Source organism: Salvelinus sp. IW2-2015, linkage group LG27 (genome assembly GCF_002910315.2).
Source record: "Salvelinus sp. IW2-2015 linkage group LG27, ASM291031v2, whole genome shotgun sequence".
Taxonomy (NCBI): Eukaryota; Metazoa; Chordata; class Actinopteri; order Salmoniformes; family Salmonidae; genus Salvelinus; species Salvelinus sp. IW2-2015.
In genome coordinates, this window is record NC_036867.1 from 38055483 (window position 1) to 38074766 (window position 19284).

The following is a 19284-nucleotide window of genomic DNA, read 5'->3' on the forward strand; positions in this document are numbered from 1 at the left end:
GACACGAGCACACACACACACAGTCAATCCCGCATCACGGTAGTCAGAAACCATCAGACACATGGTATATCACGAAGGTAACTGTAGACAGACACACACACACCATCAAACTCAGGGAAGTAGTCGACCAGGTGGGAGTATGAGATCTTCTCCTCCAGCAGATCCTTCTTGTTGAGGAACAGGATGACTGAGGAGTTCTGGAACCAGGGGTAGGTGATGATGGTCCTGAACAACGCCTTACTCTCCTCCATACGGTTCTGACAGAGGGACAGAGGACAGTTAGTAAGGGTGTTTGATGTGTGTGTGCCGTGATGTGTGCGGCGAGTGTGTGGTATCTTTGACATGATAACCACAGATCTAGGATCAGATTACCTAACCCCAACACCAAAAATGAACCATTAGGGGATAAAGGCATATCAGATCCTGGATCACTGGAAAGAGTCAAATTCTACCTAGTGCACCAATGTTTCACTATGGGAAACTGGGTAGACAAAAAGGCGAACCATCTCTCCCACCTTTCCCTAGTGCGTGTGTACACACCTCGTTGTCAGATTCCACCAGTACTTGGTCGTACTCGCTGAGGGCTACCAGGAACATGATGGAAGTGACYTTCTCAAAACAGTGGATCCACTTCCTCCTCTCTGACCTTTGACCCCCTACATCCACCATCCTGGAGCATGGACGGAGGGAGGAGAGGTGCCAGGACACGGAGGACGAGAGAGAAGAGATGTTAAACAGTGTTGTTGTGTTTGTAGAACAACTAATAAGACTGTCTAAAAACTCTAAAATGGCTTCCTGAATCCATCCATGCAAAAGGGTTGGTCCTCATTGATTTTCTATGTCTGTGATTTAACTCCACATACAGTAGTGTATGGATGGATTCAACAGCTACTTGAAGACTGAGCCCAAAACCACACACATATACAGAGGGTGGTGGCAAACTTGAGATGTAGAATCCTAATGGCCGCCATTTTGGCACCTAACGTTCTAAGACAATCCCATTGCACTGAGAATCTAAACGAGAACGTTTGGTGGCAACATGGAGGATAGTTTGTTCGCTGAATTCTGTCTCATCTATGGCCCTGAGAGGTCACAGTTAGAAGGAGAGCCTACAGTGGAAAACACACACAGATCATAAACTGAAATACAGTACCAGTCATGTTTGGACACACCTACTCATTCCAGGGTTTTTCTTCATTTTTACTATTTTCTACATTGTGGAACAATAGAAGACATCAAAACTATGAAATAACACATATGGAATCATGTAGTAACCAAAAAAGTTTTAAACAAATCAAAATATATTTTATATTGAAGATTCTTCAAAGTAGCCACCCTTTGCTTTGATGACAGCTTTGCACACTCTTTGGTCGTTCTCTCAATCAGCTTCATAAGGTAGTCACCTAGAATGCATTTCATATAACAGGTGTGCCTTGTTAAATGTTAATTTGTGGAATTTCTTTCCTTCTTAATGCTTTTGAGCCAATCAGTTGTGTTGTGACAAGGTAGGGGGGTTTACAGAAGATAGCCCTATTTGGTAAAAGACCAAGTCCATATTATGGCAAGAACGACTCCAATGAGCAAAGAGAAATGACAGTCCATAATTACTTTAAGACATGAAGGTCAGTCAATGCAGAAAATTTCAAGAACTTTGAAAGTTTCTTTAAGTGCAGTCGCAAAAACCAACAAGCGCTATGATGAAACTGGCTCTCATGAGGACCACCACAGGAAAGCAAGATGGTGTGGGGTTGCTTTGCTGGTGACACTGTCGGTGATTTATTTAGAATTCAAGGCACATTTAACCAGCATGGATACCACACCATTCTGCAGCGATACGCCATCCCATCTGTTTGTGCTTAGTGGGCCTATCATTTGTTTTTCAACAGGAAATTACCCAAAACACACCTCCAGGCTGTCTAATGGCTATTTGACCAAGGATAGTGATGGAGTGCTGCATCAGATGACCTGGCCTCCAATATCACTCGGGGGATGAGTTGGACCGCAGAGTGTAGGAAAAGCAGCCAAAAAGTGCTCAGCATATGTGGGAACTCCAAGACGTTTGGAAAAGCATTCCTCATGAAGCTGGTTGAGAGAATTCCAAGAGTTTGCAAAGCTGTCATCAAGGCAAAGGGTGGCTACTTTGAAGAATCTCAAATATAAAATATTTTTTGATTTATTTAACACTGTTGGTTACTACATGATTGTGTCCAAACTTTCGACTGGTACTGTATGTAACAGTGTGGAAACAAATGTAGGTAACACTTTACTTCTTGAAGATCTGACTTTAAACTGCTTATTATCATTACATCATTTAGTTGGTAGGCCTATGTTATAGGCAGTTTATAACCTTATCTATGCATAAAGTGTTACCCAGTGAATGGATCATCAGTAAAGAGTGAGCGGTGCCCATCACCATTCTCAAGTTGCCTCTAACCTCAGATCTAGGATCAGATAACCTTACCCCAATTCCAAACATTAACCATAAGGGGAATGAAGATATATCAGATCCTGGATCAGTGGATGGAGGAAAATTCTACCTAGTCCACCCAGTGGCAAGATGGGAGGGCATAAAAAGCAAACCAGCTCTCCCACCATTCCCTAGTGTGTGTGTGTGTGTGTGTGTGTGTCCGTGTCCCTGAAGCATTAGCCAAGAGCAATTGTGCAACCCTAGTGGAGGTGAGACAAAAAGAGGAGAACGGGAGAGGAGGTAGAGAGAGGACTAGGAACAGAGAAAGAGGAGCAGATGAAGACTGAGGAAGGGATGAGAATAAAAAAGGGAAGAAGATGGAGGGGGAGGGATACAGAAGGCACCTCTGATGATGGCAGGATTCCTTTGCTGGGTGAACGACAGGAGTGTGTCCTCCGAGTAGTTCTGACTGGAGTGTGTGTGTGTGTGTGTGTGTGTGTGTGTGTGTGTGTGTGTGTGTGTGTGCATGTCAAGGTTTCTTCCTTCCGTTTTTCTTTGCCACTGTCTTCCTAGGTTGTCTTTTAGGTTTTGTTAAGCGTTCTTCTGTGTTAAACGATTCAAGTAGAAGTAAAGTTAAGTCATGTAAAATGTTAGTCTGTCTGATAAAGTTACATTATGTACCAGGAACTGACTCAGACCAGGTGAGACTTGTTCTAAGTCAGTGATCTTAATCAATGATTTAACATCCAGGGAAAAGGCAACCAGCAGTACTGTGGTCTTCGAGGCCTAGATTTGCATAGTCCTGTCTTTGAATTAAACAGATTGTTTTTTCCCCCCAGAAGTGAATGTATGTGATTTAATTTGTGATGAAACGCCCTCCTGCTGTAGCATGGGATACTGCAGTCCACAGAGACCAAGAGCCAATCAGAGCCCTGCAGGACCCCAGGCCCGAAATAACATCCTTCACTGGGAGAGAGAGAGGACGACCTCCTTTCCTCTGCCAGGATGAACAGAGGGGAGGAGAGGAGAAAGAGGGTGACCCATTTTAAAAAGACGGGCGCCAGAATGTAGGACTTTGGACTCACGAGGATGTGTGTGAGTGGATGAGGTTAGGTGTGGGTGTGTGTGTGTGTGAGAGAGAGAGAGAGAGAGAGAGAGAGAGATCGGGCCGTAATGGTGGAGATCAAGCCTACAATAAAACACAGCTCTGTCCACTGCTGATCGAAGAGTTCAATGATAGTTATGGAACAACCAGAACGTATGACATGTGAGATGAACGCACACATCGGTATGCCCTGTCCAAATACTGATAAATAAATGCATCCTTCCTTAATTTAAAGTAACCACTAATTCCTGACATGACTGGATTGGTGAAAGCTTAAAGTGGGACCCTAAATTTCACCTATGCTCTCATGCCAAAGCGGTGATTACTTTGAGAAAAGGAGGATGCATTTTAAGAAGTAATGGAGCAGGGCCATGGGATGATTCACTGGTTAACATGACTGCACAAGGGCACTGATGCAAGCATCCCCTTCCTGAATGATGCATTTGCTAGGCCAATGTTAGCACCTTAGCCTCTTCTATTTGAATAGGATGGTTTTTCTAAGCTGACGTTAGTTGCGCCACCCGACTGATGCTTTTGCTGGGCTCATGTTAGCACGTTAGCATTGTCTACCTGAAAATGATGCATTTGCTAAGCTAATGTTAGCACGTTAGCCTCTACTTGAATATGATGCTTTTTTTAGGCTAATGTTAGCAACTCCACCTGACTGATGCATTTGCTAGGCTAAAGTTAGCACGCTAGCATTGTCTACCTGAAAATGATGCTTGACAAGTCGAAGGGGTACTCTATGATGCCGGTGGTGGGGATTCGCACCCTCAGAACATCTTGCTGTGTGGGCAGATAGTMGTTGTCTGAGATACGGTCCAGATCAGTTAGATAGCTACACACAGAGGGAGAAAGAGAGAGAGACAGAAAGAGACAGACCACAGTCATATAAAGCACGGTAGACAGTAAGCATTACCGCCACACKCCCCTACCAATCCAGAGAAGGTGGATCAGTCCAGTGTGGAAGGCTTGGGCGCCCGTACCAAGTCTAGAAGAACAGTGGTGTTGGTCCGTATTAGGCTTCCACCACCACCCCGAGCCCCATACACAGACCCGCTCACCCCCCAAAGCAACTCTGAGAACGGCCGTTTCAGGTCTTTACCATCACAATAAAAGACCTTGAGGCTTTAGTTTAGTTGTAGCCATTTTTGCATCAAGCTAACAAGCCATGTTGATGCTATTTCACATCATTTCTAGTTTGGGGTTCTGCAACGATTGCATAACAGTTGGGTTGTCCTGAGTGGGCCCAGTCTCAGAGAGGTGCTATGTGGGGACCTGGGTGTGTGTGTGTCAGTGTGTTGCAGGACAGTGACATAGTGAGGACGTCGGTGGCAGCAGCAGAGGCAGAGAAGGAGCAGTCCCTCGCTGCAGTACCGTGACGGTACCTGAAGATGCAGTTCTCCAGGTCAAATGGGTACTCTATGATTCCTGTGGTGGGGACCCGGACACGAAGCACATCCTGCTGAGTAGGAACATATCCCTCCGCGGTGACGCGGTCTATATCACTAAGGTAACTGAAGACACACACAGACACACAGTCTATCACTAAAGAAACTGGATGGCTGCACATACACACCAACATGCTGACCAGACTGCTCGTTTGTGCGCCATCGCGCGCATGTTGATTTTGTCCACCCACACCAGACGCGATCAGGACACGCAGGTTGAAATATCAAAACGAACTCTGAACCAACTACATTAATTTGGGGACAGGTCGAAAAGCATGATATAAACATTGGGTTGTTATTTTACCTGAAATGCACAAGGTCCTCTACTCCGACACTGAATCCACAGATAAAAGGGTAAACCGAGTTTGTTTACTAGTAATCTCTCCTCCTTCGGGCTTCTTCTTCTCCTTTGACTTTATATGGCGGCTGGCACCCAACTTTAGGGTGCATTACCACCACCAACTGGACAATGGACCTCAGTTCATCTTTCAATCACACACGTGGGTATATAATCCTAAAAACCAATGAGGAGCTGGGAGAGGCGGGACTTTCAGCGTGTCAAGCGTCACAAATAGAACCAAGTTCTATATTAGAGCCTGGCTACGGAGACGCTCGTTGACGTGTGCAAGCAGTGTGGGTGCAATGATAACATGTCTGTGTACATTTATTTTGCAACGCTTACGCCGTGAGCACTGTGGTCAGCATGTAATTCTCACACACAAACACACACACACACACGGGCAGAAGAGACTGATTAGCTGTAATACAACAGGGTTTTTGACAGAGGGCAGCGTTGGGAGCGATTCTTCAGCCCTGGGTGTGCAGGCGTTCGTTCCAGCCCAGTCCAACTCAATCACACCCAATTCAGCTTATCAAGGTCCTGATGTCCAATTAGCCGGGTGTCAGCAGAGATGGTGTCCTCCCATAACGTTAACAGGCAACCAACCAGGAATCAAAGATCAACATTACACTCACACACACGATTCAATTTATTCTAAGGTTTGACTTGAATTAAATGTCAGGAATAGATTGTGTAAATGGTAAATGCGTGTGTAGTAGTGTAATATTATTGTTGAATGGTAAATGCGTGTGTAGTAGTGTAATATTATTGTTGAATAAGTACTGGAGATTTATTCCCAGCACCTCTTAGAAGGTAAAGCAATGGTGTATATTCAACATAAGCTTTCAATTAGCTGAGTGTGAGGGGTGGAGAGAGGAGTGTGTGAACTGTAGTGTGTGTGTGTGTGTGTGTGTACAGTGCATTCAGAAAGTATTCAGACCCCTTTGATTTGTTCCACATTTTTGTTACAGCCTTATTCTAAAATGGATTACAAAAAAAAAAAAATCCTTAATCAATCAACACACCACACCCCATTTGACAAAGCAAAAACAGGCTTTTCAAAAACAGAAATAACTTATTTACATAAGTATACAGACCCTTTGGCCCTGTCCGGGGGTATCGTCGGATGGGGCCACGGTGTCTCCCGACCCCTCCRGTCTCAGCCTCCAGTATTTATGCTGCAGTAGTTTATGTGTCGGGGGGCTAGGGTCAGTCTGTATTATCTGGAGTATTTCTCCTGTCTTATCCGGTGTCCTGTGTGAATTTAAGTATGCTCTCTCTAATTCTCTCCTTATCTCTTTCTTTCTCTCTCTCGGAGGACCATGGCTCAGGACTACCTGGCATGATGACTCCTTGCTGTCCCCAGTCCACCTGGTCGTGCTGCTGCTCCAGTTTCAACTGTTCTGCCTGCGGCTATGGAACCCTGACCTGTTCACCGGATGTGTTACCTTGTCCCAGACCTGCTGTTTTCAACTCTCTAGAGACAGCAGGAGCGGTAGAGATACTCTCAATGATCGCTATGAAAAGCCAACTGACATTTACTCCTGAGGTGCTGACTTGTTGCACCATCGACAACTACTGTGATTATTATTATTTGGCCATGCTGGTCATCTATGAACGTTTGAACATCTTGGCCATGTTCTGTTATAATCTCCACCCGGCACAGCCAGAAGAGGACTGGCCACCCCTCATAGCCTGGTTCCTCTCTAGGTTTCTTCCTAGGTTCTGGCCTTTCTAGGGAGTTTTTCCTAGCCACCAAGCTTCTACACCTGCATTGCTTGCTGTTTGGGGTTTTAGGCTGGGTTTCTGTACAGTACTTTGATATATCAGCTGATGTAAGTAGGGCTATATAAATACATCTGATTTGACTTTGCTATGAGACTCAAAATTGAGCTCAGGAATGTATTGAGGCASAGATTTGGGGAAGGGTACCAAAAAATGTCTGCAGCATTGAAGGTCCAAGAACACAGTGGCCTCCATTATTCTTAAATGGAAGAAGACTCTTCCTAGAGCTGGCTGTCCGGACAAACGGAGAAATCGGGGGAGAAGGGCCTTGGTCAGGGAGATGACCAAGAACCCAATGGTCACTTTAACAGTGCTCCAGAGTTCCTCTGTGGAAATGGAAGAACCTTCCAGAAGGACAACCATCTCTGCAGCACTRCACCAACCAGGCCTTTATGGTAAAGTGGCCAAACGGAAGTAAAAAGGCACATGACAGCCCACTTGGAGTTTGCCAAAAGGCACCTAAAGGACTCTGACCATGAGAAACAAGATTCTCTGGTGTAATGAAACCAAGATTGAACTCTTTGGCCTGAATGTCAAGCGTCACGTCTAGAAGAAACCAGACACTGCTCATCACCTGGCTAATACCATACCTACGGTGAAGTATGGTGGWGGCAGCATCATGCTGTGGGGATGTTTTATGCGGCAGGGACTAGGGGACTAGTAAGGATCAAGGGAAAGATGAACGGAGCCAAGTAGAGAGAGATCCTTGAAGAAAACCTGCTCCAGAGGGCTCAGAACCTAAGACTGGGGCGAAGGATCACCTTCCAACAGGACAACAACCCTAAGCACACAGCCAAGAGTGTCCCGAAGCCACGCAGCAGTGGATTCGGGACAAATCTCAATGTACTTGAACTGCGCAGACAGAGCCGGGATTTGAACACMATCGAACATCTCTGGAGAGACCTGAAAATAGCTGTTCAGCAAAACTGCCCATCCAACCTGACAGAGCTTGAGAGGATCTGCAGAGAAGAATGGGAGAAACTCTCCAAATACAGCTATAAATTAGCATTTTAAAATAAGGCAGTAACGTAACTAAACATGGAAAAAGTGAAGGGGTCTGAATACTTTCCAAATGCACTGTGTGTGACAGTCGGTATCTCACTTTATTTCTAGCCATCAGCTCTCGAGTTGGGGCAACCGGTCGAGAGGCACCAGAGTGAACCACACACACACGCAAATGCCTTAACCCCAACACACACACACGTGCGCTCACATCCACCCCTCCCCCACCCGAACAACCTCTTACACACAGAGACACACCAGGACATACTATTTAGTGGAGTCTGARAGCTGGTATTCCCTGCGTCTGTCGTAGGCCTCCTGTATCCCAGGGTCGGCCCACAGGGTCTTGATGGCGCTGATGTAGGGCTGGTCGAAACCACAGATCTTCTCTATGTCCACCTCCTTCACTAACATGGCATTAGACTGGGGAGGGAGGGGAGAGACAGACAGAGCAAGAGAGAGAGAGAGGAGGGAAGAGTGAGCGCATTTGAACTAGATTGTGTTTGTGTGAGTGACTGTAGATGCGTTCTGACCAAACCTATTCTGGTTGTGTGTGTGGAAGGCAGTGTTTTTTTATGGTTGCGTTAGTACTTCCTACCCGGTTCTGCTCGTATTTGAAGGGGATCTTGAGGTTCTCTGTGGCTTTGATCATAGACTGCATGGAGGTGAAGATGTTCTGGTACACCAGCCTGATGAAACCCCTCTTGTCCTCCTCTGTGTAGCCCGCCCCGTGGATGATCCTCATCTGCTTGATGAATGTACTCTTCCCACTCTCTCCTGTACCTGGACACACACATAGAACACCCGCTGTTAGCACCACTCTCCCTGTACCTGGACACACACATAGAACACCGCTGTTAGCACCACTCTCTCCTGTACCTGGACCACACATAGAAACCCCTGTTAGCACCACTCTCCTCTGTACCTGGACACACACCTAGAACACCACGTGTTAGCACCACTCCTCCTGTACCTGGACAAACCATAGAACACCCGCTGTTAGCACCACTCTCTCCTGTACCTGGACACACACATAGAACACCCACTGTTAGCACCACTCTCTCCTGTACCTGGACACACACACCTACAGTGAGCTCCAGAAGTATTTGTTTTGACTCTGTACTCCAGCACGTTGGATTTGAAAAGTGCAGACTCAACTTTGAGAGTATTTTCATCCATATTGTGTGAACGGTTTAGAAATTACAACTATTTTTGTACATATCCCCCCTCTCCATTTTAGGGGACCAAAAGTATTGGGACAAATTAATTTGTGTATTAAAGTAGTCAACATTTTTGCATTTGGTCCCGTATCCTTAGCACGCAATGATTACATGAAGCTTGTGACTACAAATGTGTTTGCTGTTTGTTTTGGTTGRGTTTCAGATTATTTACTATTCATTTTTATTGGGCACAATAAAAATGAATTTCTTACACTTCTACATTAAATGTGGATGCTTGTAATGGTGAGAGGTTAGCATGTCTTGGGAGTATGATATTTGTGCATCTAATTTTCACTCATCGTTATTCATGATTCATCCAGGACTATCCGTAACCATGGTAGCATCCACTTTAAATGTTTAGAAACATTCTATTCTTATTTACAATAAAAGTGACTCCAAAATGGCTACACATTATTTACCATTCATTCCTATTGGGCACAAAATAATATGAAAAACCAAAACAAACAGCAAATGCATCCGACACCCTGTGCTGTGCAACAGGTGCGCTAATGTAGCGGGATAGGTGTGTAAATGCTATTCATAAAATTACATTTGAAAAAAGTGTGTAAATTGCGTTAAACCTTCAATACATCACTGAAGAGCATAGTATACAGAGCCAGACGGAGAGCGCGAGCGAGACGGAGAGCGAGAAAGCGAGGGAGGGAGTTGTGTTGTGAGTGCCAGGGTGAAGGGGAATCCAGTGAGATCCGTTTCAACGGTGTCATTCTTTAACACAAACAGCTACGACAGCAGCAGACAGCTTCTAACAGAAGGAACCAGATGTTTCTCAGATCTCCACAGTCATGTCCTCCTCCTCAGACCGACACCCCCACCACCCAGAGCTCCATTCAACCCAGCCTGCAKTGCAGTATCCAGTCGCACACGGTCTCTTTTCACCCCCATGGTCAACTACAATAGGACGGTTTGGGGTTACTATGAAATCCTACTACTGTACGACCACAAGTTAGACTCCCCTCACAGTTTCCACAAAGGAGTGCTTGCTCACTCCCACCTCATGAATTTAAAATCATTGGCTTGGTGTAGGTATGGGCTACAGGGAGTTTCCACTGCCTAAACGTTCCTTCTTTCACCAGTCCTTTCCAATCCATGAAGAGGGATGAATGAGTGCACTTCCGTGAGAAGAGAAAGAATCGTAAACAGAGGAATGGGTTCAAATGAGGCTCTATCCAACCAATGACATACACTGAAAAAAAGAAAAAAAAAGGCAACATGTAAAGTGTTGGTCCCATGTTTCATGAGCTGTAATAATAAATCCCAGAAATGTTCCATACGCACAAAAACTCTCGCTCAAATTTTGTGCACAAATMTGTTTCCATCCCTGTTAGTGAGCATTTCTCCTTTGCCAAGATAATCCATCCACCTGACAGCTGTGGCATATCAAGAAGCCGATTAAACAGCACAATCATTACACAGGTGCACCTTTTGCTGGGGACAATAAAAAGGCCAATCTATAATGTGCAGTTGTGTCACAACACAATGCCACAGATGTCTCAGGTTGATGGAGCGTGCAATTGGCATACTGACTGCAGGAATGTCCACCAGAGCTGTTGTCAGAGAATTGAATGTTGATTTCTCTACCAATTTTAAATCGGTGGCAATTTGAATGCACAAAAATACAGTGACGAGATCCTGAGGACCATTGTGAGGCCATTTTTTTTAAGGTATCTGTGACCAGTCGTGAAATCCATAGATTAGGGCCTAATTTATTTATTTTAATTGACTGATTTCCTCATATAAACTGTAACTCAGTACAAATCAATGAAATTGTTGCAAGTTGCGTTTATATTTTTGTTTTCCGTATATAATCCAGGGGAGGCAGGGAATTGGTTCAAACAAAACTGTCACATGACTTGACTGCCAGAAGTAGACCCTTGTCTTTCCAGTAGAAACTTGGGACCCTGCCATATCCTCATCTCCTTTTGCTAATACAAGCCTCTCCAGGGCCCAGCCAGACACCATGCCTTACAAAACAGTACTGAGAACAGATCTAATTGATTACGCTAAACTGTTTATGCTCTCAGATATGTCAAAGGTTCTTTGTCCCAATACTACAGCCATCTGAGAGGGGGGGAGTTATGGAATACGATAATCAGCCATATCATTGGGTGAGATTAAACAACTTGAGCCGCTTGCCTTTTAAAGGAGGGGTGTTCCCCTACAGGCCTACAGTACTGCTGCAACTCTGTTCTCCCTGGTAAATAACTGATCGATTTCTGGCACCAACTGTCCTCACCGGGGTCGTGTTTTGTACGAACGAGACGGAAAGAAACGGCGAGATACTATCTGAACGTGTCCGATCAGAAATTCATTTTCTGATGCAGTGGTTTTATGAGAACTCACAACACACACACATTTGGCAAAGTAACTATTTTAGCTAGATTTACTTCACCTCGCTGGCTAAACCCTTACTAGCCAAGGGGGCTGCTGGTAACCCATATTTCTCAGCCTCTCTGCACCATATGCACAGAAATACACATATAACCTGAGGCAGGCTAACACCAGGCTATTGCCACATCAATCCCTAAACACAGATCTGCTATATCTGCAAACCGAAAGAGATGGAGAAAGAGATGGAGAGAAAGAAACACCACCACTTACATTCAAGGTTTTTGAAGAGCAGCCATATTTCGGTTGCCATGGCAACCCTCTTCTCTCCTCCTGCATTTTTTCCCCTCTTTCATTCCTAGCGGATAGTAAATATAACTATGCCTCAGGCTCTCTCTCTCCATCTCGCTCTGCTGCTATGTAGAAGGGCCCTGCTCCTCTCTTCAGTCTGTTAGATACAATACTGAGGAGGAGGACGAGGCTGTTTCTAAACAACTGTTGTGCTGCTGCCATGTTGTGCTGCTACCATGTTGTTGTCATGTGGTGCTGCAACCATGTTGTTGTCATGTGGTGTTGCAACCATGCTGTGTTGTCATGTGTAGCTGCCATGCTATGGCGTTGTCTTTGGTCTCTATGGCGTGTTGTGGTCTCGTCGTGATGTGTGTTTTGTCCTATATTTTTAATCCCAGCCCCTGTCCCCGCAGGAGGCCTTTTGGTAGGCCATCATTGTAAATAAGACTTAGTTCTTAACTGACTTGTCTAGTTAAATACAGATTWAAAAAAATATATATATATACAGTACCAGTCAAAAGTTTGGACACGCCTACTCATTTAAGGGTTTTACTTTATTTCTACATTGTAGAATAATAGTGAAGACATCAAAACTATGAAATAACACATATGGAATCATGTAGTAACCAAAAAAAGTATTAAAACAAAATATAATTTAGATTCTTCAAAGTAGCCACCCTTTGTCTTGATGACAACTTTGCACACTCTTGGCATTCTCTCAACCAGCTTCATGAGGAATGCTTTTCCAACAGTCTTAAAAGGAGTTCCCACATAAGCTGAGCACTTGTTGGCTGCTTTTCCTTCACTCTGCACCCCTATTCATCCCAAACCATCTCAATTGGGTTGAGGTTGGGTGATTGTGGAGGCCAGGTCATCTGATGCAGCACTCCATCACTCTCCTTTTTGGTCAAATAGCCCTTACAGAGCCAGGATGTGTGTTGGGTCATTGTCCTGTTGAAAAACAAATGATCATCCCACTAAACGCAAACCAGATGGGATTGCATATCTCTGCAGAACACTGTGGTAGCCATGCTGGTTAAGTGTGCCTTGAATTCTAAATAAGTCACTGATAGTGTCAACAGCAGAGCACCCCCACACCACCTCCTCCATTCTTCACGGTGAGAACCACACATGCGGAGATCATCCGTTCACCTACTCTGCATCTCACAAAGACAGTTTGGACCAAAGGACAGATTTCCACCGGTCAAATGTCCATTGCTCGTGTTTCTTGGCCCAAGCAAGTCTCTTCTACTTATTGGTGTCCTTTAGTAGTGGTTTCTTTGCAGCAATTTGACCATGAAGGCCTGATTCACGCAGTCTCCCCTTGAACAGTTGATGTTGTGATCTGTCTATTACTTGAACTCTGTGAAGCATTTATTTGGGCTGCAATTCTGAGGTGCAGTTAACTCTAATGAACTTATCCTCTGTAGCAGAGGTAAATCTGGGTCTTCCTTTCCTGTGGCGGTCCTCATGAGAGCCAGTTTCATCATAGCGCTTGATGGTTTTTGCGACTGCACTTGAAGAAACTTCCAAAGATCTTGAAATGTTCCCAATTGACTGACCTTCATGTCTTAAAGTAATGATGGACTGTCATTTCTCTTTGCTTATTTGAGCTGTTCTTGCTATAATATGGACTTCTGTAAACCCCCCTACCTTGTCACAACACAACTGATTGACTCAAACGCATTAAGCAGGAAAGAAATTCCACAAATTAACTTTTAACAAGGCACAAGCTGTCATCAAGGCGAAGGGTGGCTACTTCGAAGAGTCTCAAATATATATTATATAACACTTTTTTGGTTACTACATGATTCCATGTATTATTTCATAGTTATTACATAGACAATGTAGAAAATAGTAAAAATAAATAAAAACCCTGGAATGAGTAGGTGTCCAAACCTTTGACTGGTACTGTATATATAAAAGCCACTGCTCTCCCGGGTGGAGCAGTGGTCTAGGGCACTGCATCGCAGTGCTAGCTGCGCCACCAGAGACTCTGGGTTCGCGCACAGGCTCTGTCGCAGCCGGCCGCGACCGGGAGGTCCGTGGGGCGACGCACAATTGGCCTAGCGTCGTCCGGGTTAGGGAGGGTTTGGCCGGTAGCGATATCCTTGTCTCATCGCACACCAGCGACTCCTGTGGCGGGCCGGGCGCAGTGCGCGCTAACCAAGGGAGCCAGGTGCACGGTGTTTCCTCCGACACATTGGTGCGGCTGGCTTCCGGGTTGGAGGCGCGCTGTGTTAAGAAGCAGTGCGGCTTGGTTGGGTTGTGTTTCGGGGGATGCATGGCTTTCGACCTTCGTCTCTCCCAAACCCGTACGGGAGTTGTAGCGATGAGACAAGATAGTAATTACTAGCAATTGGATACCACGAAAATTGGGGAGAAAAGGGGGTAAAAATAAATTTAAAAAAGACGCTGCTGATATAAGGTCAGTTTTGTATTTCCCCTTCACAGTATTGGTATGCAGCCCAAGGAGAGAAGAGGCTGTGTTACAGTACTGGAACACGGCCCGTGTCCTCAGTGAAAGATCAGTCTGAGGTCTGATTTATTTCTCGTGACCCTGTCATAAGATCTCTCCCTCCATCTCGCTTCTGTTCTGTCGCTTCCTCTCCTCTAGAGCACACTACCAGCCTCTGTCTCCCTCCTCTCCCCCAGCCCACTCCCGCCTCCCCTTCGCCCAGCCTCTGTCTCCCTCCTCTCCCCCAGCCCACTCCCGCCTCCCCTCCTCTCCCCCAGCCCACTCCCGCCTCCCCTTCAGCCTCGCCCTTACTCCATCTCTCCTCTCATGCCCCTAATCATTGTCTTCCTCCCACTCCCCCAGCCCACTCCCGCCTCCCCTTCACCCAGCCTCGCCCTTACTCCATCTCTCCTCTCATGCCCCTAATCGTTGTCTTCCTCCCACTCCCTGAGGCTGGAAATCCATCTCCCCCATTATCATCCACCTCCCCCTTCCCTTCGCCTCTCCGTCCCTCACTCGCTCATTCTCCTCCCTGTCAAGCATTTGGGATATTCAGAACTAGAATCTGTCCATTCTTTTTTGGTGGCGACCTAGAAAAACGGAGGTCACCTTTTAATAGACCACACTACTGGGTTTGATAACGCTTTCCTTCCCAGTCGGAAAAGAGAGAGAGAGCGAACCAGAGCAACGCTTACATACACACACACACCTTTTACTAGCTGACACTACTTGGGTCTTTCCAGGCAGCAGCGCGAGAAAGACCGCAGCGCTTAGAAAAACGCCCACGAGGCTACAGCGCAGGGTGAAACACACAGCCCACACACACACACACACGTCTGGTAAAGAGAGGGGTGTATGTGGTAACAGATATGATGGTGGCAAGAGAGCAGAGTAATAGGGGAACCTTGCGCAAAAACCTCAGCAAACAGAAACACACACACACCGTACTGATTTTTAGCGGACACTAAACACCACATTTGAAAATGTTATTGGTAAATGCACACAAATGTTAAAAGTGTTTGTTTAACATACAATTCCTCAGCGAAACAAAAAGCTAGAATGCGGTCAGCAAAAAATCTTGACGTTATTTTGAACTTGAGTACTGTGTGTGTATAAATACAGTTCAAGTCAGAAATGTACATACACCTTAGCTAAATACATTTAAATCTCAGTTTTTCCCAATTCCTGACAATTAATCCTAGTAAAAATTCCCTGTTTTAGGTCAGTTAGGATCACCACTTTATTTTAAGAATGTGAAATGTCAGAATAATAGTAGAGAGAATTATTTATTTAAGCTTTTATTTCTTTCATCACATTCCCAGTGGGTCAGAAGTTGACATACACTCAATTAGTATTTGGTAGCATTTCCTTTAAATTGTTTAACTTGTGTCAAACGTTTCAGGTGACCTTCCCCAAGCTTCCCACAATAAATTGGGTGAATTTTGGCCCATTCCTCCTGACAGAGCTGGTGTAACTGAGTCAGGTTTGTAGGCCTCCTTGCCCGCAGACGCATTTTCAGTTCTGCCCACAAATTTTCTATAGGATTGAGGTCAGGCTTTCTGATGGCCACTCCAATACCTTGACTTTGTTGTCCTTAAGCCATTTTGCCACAACTTGGAAGTATGCTTGGGTCATTGTCCATTTGGAAGACCCATTTGAGACCAAGCTTTAACTTCCTGAGTGATGTCTTGAGATGTTGCGTCAATATACCCACATCATTTCCTTCCTCATGATGCCATCAATTTTGTGAAGTGCACCAGTCCCTCCTGCAGAAAAACACCCCCACAACATGATGCTGCCTCAGGTTGGGATGGTGTTCTCCGGCTTGCAACCTCCCCCTTTTTCCTCCAAACTAACGATGGTCATTATAGGTCAAACAGTTCTATTTTTGTTTCATCACAATCAGAGGACATTTCTCCAAAAAGTACAGATCTTTGTCTCCATGTGCAGTTGCAAACCGTAGTCTGGCTTTATGACGGTTTTGGAGCAGTGGCTTCTTCCTTGCTGAGCGGCCTTTCAGGTTATGTCGATGTTGGACTCGTTTTACTGTGGATATAGATAAATTTGTACCCGTTTCCTCCAGCATCTTCACAAGGTCCTTTGCTGTTGTTCTGGGATTGATTTACACGTCCGCACCAAAGTACGTTCATCTCTAGGAGACAGAACGCGTCTCCTTCCTGAGCTTATGTGGTCCCGTGGTGTTTATACTTGCGTACTAATGTTTGTACAGATGAACATGTACCTTCAGGCGTTTGGAAATTTCTCCAAGGATGAACCAGACTTGTGGAGGTCTACAATTTTTAGTTTCTGAGTCTTGGCTGATTTCTTTTGATTTTCCCATGATGTCAAGCAAAGAGGCACTGGAGTTTGAAGGTAGGCCTTGAAATACATCCACAGGTACACCTCCAATTGACTCAAATGATGTCAATTAGCCTATCAGAAGCTTCTAAAGCCATGATGTCATTTTCTGGAATTTTCCATGCTGTTTAAAGACACAGTCAACTTACTTTATGTAAACTTCTGACCCACTGGAATTGCGATACAGTGAATTATAAGTGAAATAATCTGTCTGTAAACAATTGTTGGAAAAATTACTTGTGTCATGCARMAAGTAGATGTCCTAACCGACTTGCCAAAACTATAGTTTGTTAACAAATTTGTGGAGTGATTGAAAAACGAGTTAATGACTCCAACCTAAGTGTATGTAAACTTACGACTTCAACTGTATGTTATTTCATAGTTTTGATGTCTTTATTTTTTTACTATTTTCTACATTGTAGAATAATAATTAAGAAAAACCCTTCAATGAGTAGGTGTGTCCAAACTTTTGACTGGTACTGTACATAGTAAAGACACTGAAACACAACAAACCAGACCAAAGTCTGCACCTGCAGACACAACCTGTAATATCTCAAAATGGATTTCCTCTGCTGACAGTTCAGTGCAATTTAACTACTTTTCTAATAAGTTCAATACACGTAAATAATTTAACTAAAATCGGTTTGTTTTTTTATTCCGTTTCMAAGTCTGGATTCAGTTTTAATAGGACCCTACCTGGTGATTTACGTGTGTGTGTATATATTATATAAGTGTGTTTGCAAATCCAGAGGTAGCCATTTGCATTGTGGTAAAGCAGACTGCTGATAACAGGTTAGGTGAGGTTAAACAGTGGTGAACTGTGGTTGATTATCTGTGTAGTTCATTTCTGGACTTCCCCACTGTGGGATGGGAACGTGATCATAGACCGTGTCGATGCTGCCCAAGCTTCGTCTACAATGCCTCACACCTAACAAAAAACAACTATTTCTTAATGTCTTGGGATTTTTTTAATTTGTTTTTCCCCATTATGTTTTTGTTGTACCCTGAACCTGTTGTGGAAACGTGGGTGTGGGTACTACTTTAGAAAGGAGAAGAAATAATGGACTATTCAGCTAATCATTGTACAGAGACATTTGGAGCGAAGAGACAAACACAAAAGCATGCCTGCTGGGCGACCCAAAGTATACGTATCTCTCTGGCAGCATTTAGGACACACACACACACACACACACAGAGAGTAGCAGCCAAGGCAGCCCTAAGGCATACAACACACACCAGCTGCCTACCAACTGAGGTTATAGAGATCCTGTGGTCAGCCGCAGGCCAGTCAATGTTACCTTCGCTGTGACGCCCCACTTCCCTTAGTTGGCCTACCTAAACACACACACACCCACCCATATACCCAAGCTTAGGGTAAGAAGGGGGAACAAACGTATGTACCAGTGAATCACTTCCGTTCTGACATCAACAGGGGGAAGGGAGGGGATATAAAGAGACAGAAAAAGGGAATGATGAGAGAGGGGGTGCAGAGAAAGAGGGATACAGAGAGAGGGGGAGAAAGAGACGTGGGGGTCTGACCACTGGGGTATAAGAACTGGAGACTGCGTCCAAGACGTACGGCTCGTTGTTTTCAAGGTAATCTACTCACGTTCGCCAATTCATGGACCGTCTATATCCGGGTTGCATCCGGTTTATACAGACCAGCATCACATGTGCACTACCACTCAGTGCGCACAGAGCAGAGCAAGCAGCAACATCACGTTATCCAAAAATATGGCAGACATTGCATGAATATAAAAACGTTAATATCTTTGGCTGTGAGTGCTAAATAATATTACGTTTATTTTTACATTTTCGGCCTCAGCTACAATTATTTGACTAATTCCGATGTGATGTGATGACTAAAAGGGTCTTATTAGCAGGCCTGGAATTTCTTAGTGGCAAGGCCATTTGGCCTTCAACAGGAGCCCAGTGTGCCAGGGCACCAAGGCCACCTGCTAGGGCACCAAGGCCATTAACCAAAATAGTCTATTTAAATTGATATAGATATATTTTTACTAAAATTTGTTTGTTTTTTTATTCCGTTTCRACATCTGGATTCCGTTTTTATAGGGCCCTACCTGGTGATTTACGCGTGTGTGTATGCATGCGTGCCTGCGTGTATATCACACACACATACAGTTGAAGTCGGAAGTTTACATACACCTTAGACAAATACATTTAAACTCAGTTTTTCACAATTCCTGACATTTAATCCGAGTAACAATTCCCTGTCTTAGGTCAATTAGGATCACCACTATTTTAAGAATGTGAAATGTCAGAATAATAGTAGAGAGAATGATTTATTTCAGCTTTTAATTCTTTCATCACATTCCCAGTGGGTCAGAAGTTTATATACACTCAATTAGTACTTGGTAGCATTGCCTTTAAATTGTTTAACTTGGATCAAACGTTGTGGGTAGCCTTCCACAAGCTTCCCACAATAAGTTGGGTGAATTTTGGCCCATTCCTCCTGACAGAGRTGGTGTAACTGAGTCAGGTTTGTAGGCCTCCTTGCTCA

General features: G+C 44.6%; 1 protein-coding gene and 1 long non-coding RNA gene across 3 annotated transcripts in view; both read right to left on the reverse strand.

Moving 5' to 3' along the window:
* The window catches only part of gna11b (guanine nucleotide binding protein (G protein), alpha 11b (Gq class)), a 34476-nt gene that overhangs the window by 5244 nt on the left and 9948 nt on the right, over nt 1-19284 (reverse strand). Inside the window, exons 2-6 of one of the 2 annotated variants that reach the window (XM_023973164.3) lie at nt 8689-8873; nt 8359-8513; nt 4901-5029; nt 541-670; nt 104-257 (exon numbers count right to left, since the gene is read on the reverse strand). In XM_023973164.3, coding sequence (XP_023828932.1) covers nt 104-257; nt 541-670; nt 4901-5029; nt 8359-8513; nt 8689-8873 — 753 coding nt within the window. Of the gene's footprint in view, nt 1-103; nt 258-540; nt 671-4221; nt 4351-4900; nt 5030-8358; nt 8514-8688; nt 8874-19284 lie in introns of both variants that reach the window. The other variant, XM_023973163.3, reaches the window with a different exon arrangement.
* Nucleotides 3243-4211, reverse strand: LOC139023129 (uncharacterized). Its single transcript, XR_011474280.1, has 2 exons — nt 4131-4211; nt 3243-4082 (listed from the first exon to the last, which is right to left on the reverse strand). It is a non-coding gene; the product is annotated as an uncharacterized lncRNA (long non-coding RNA).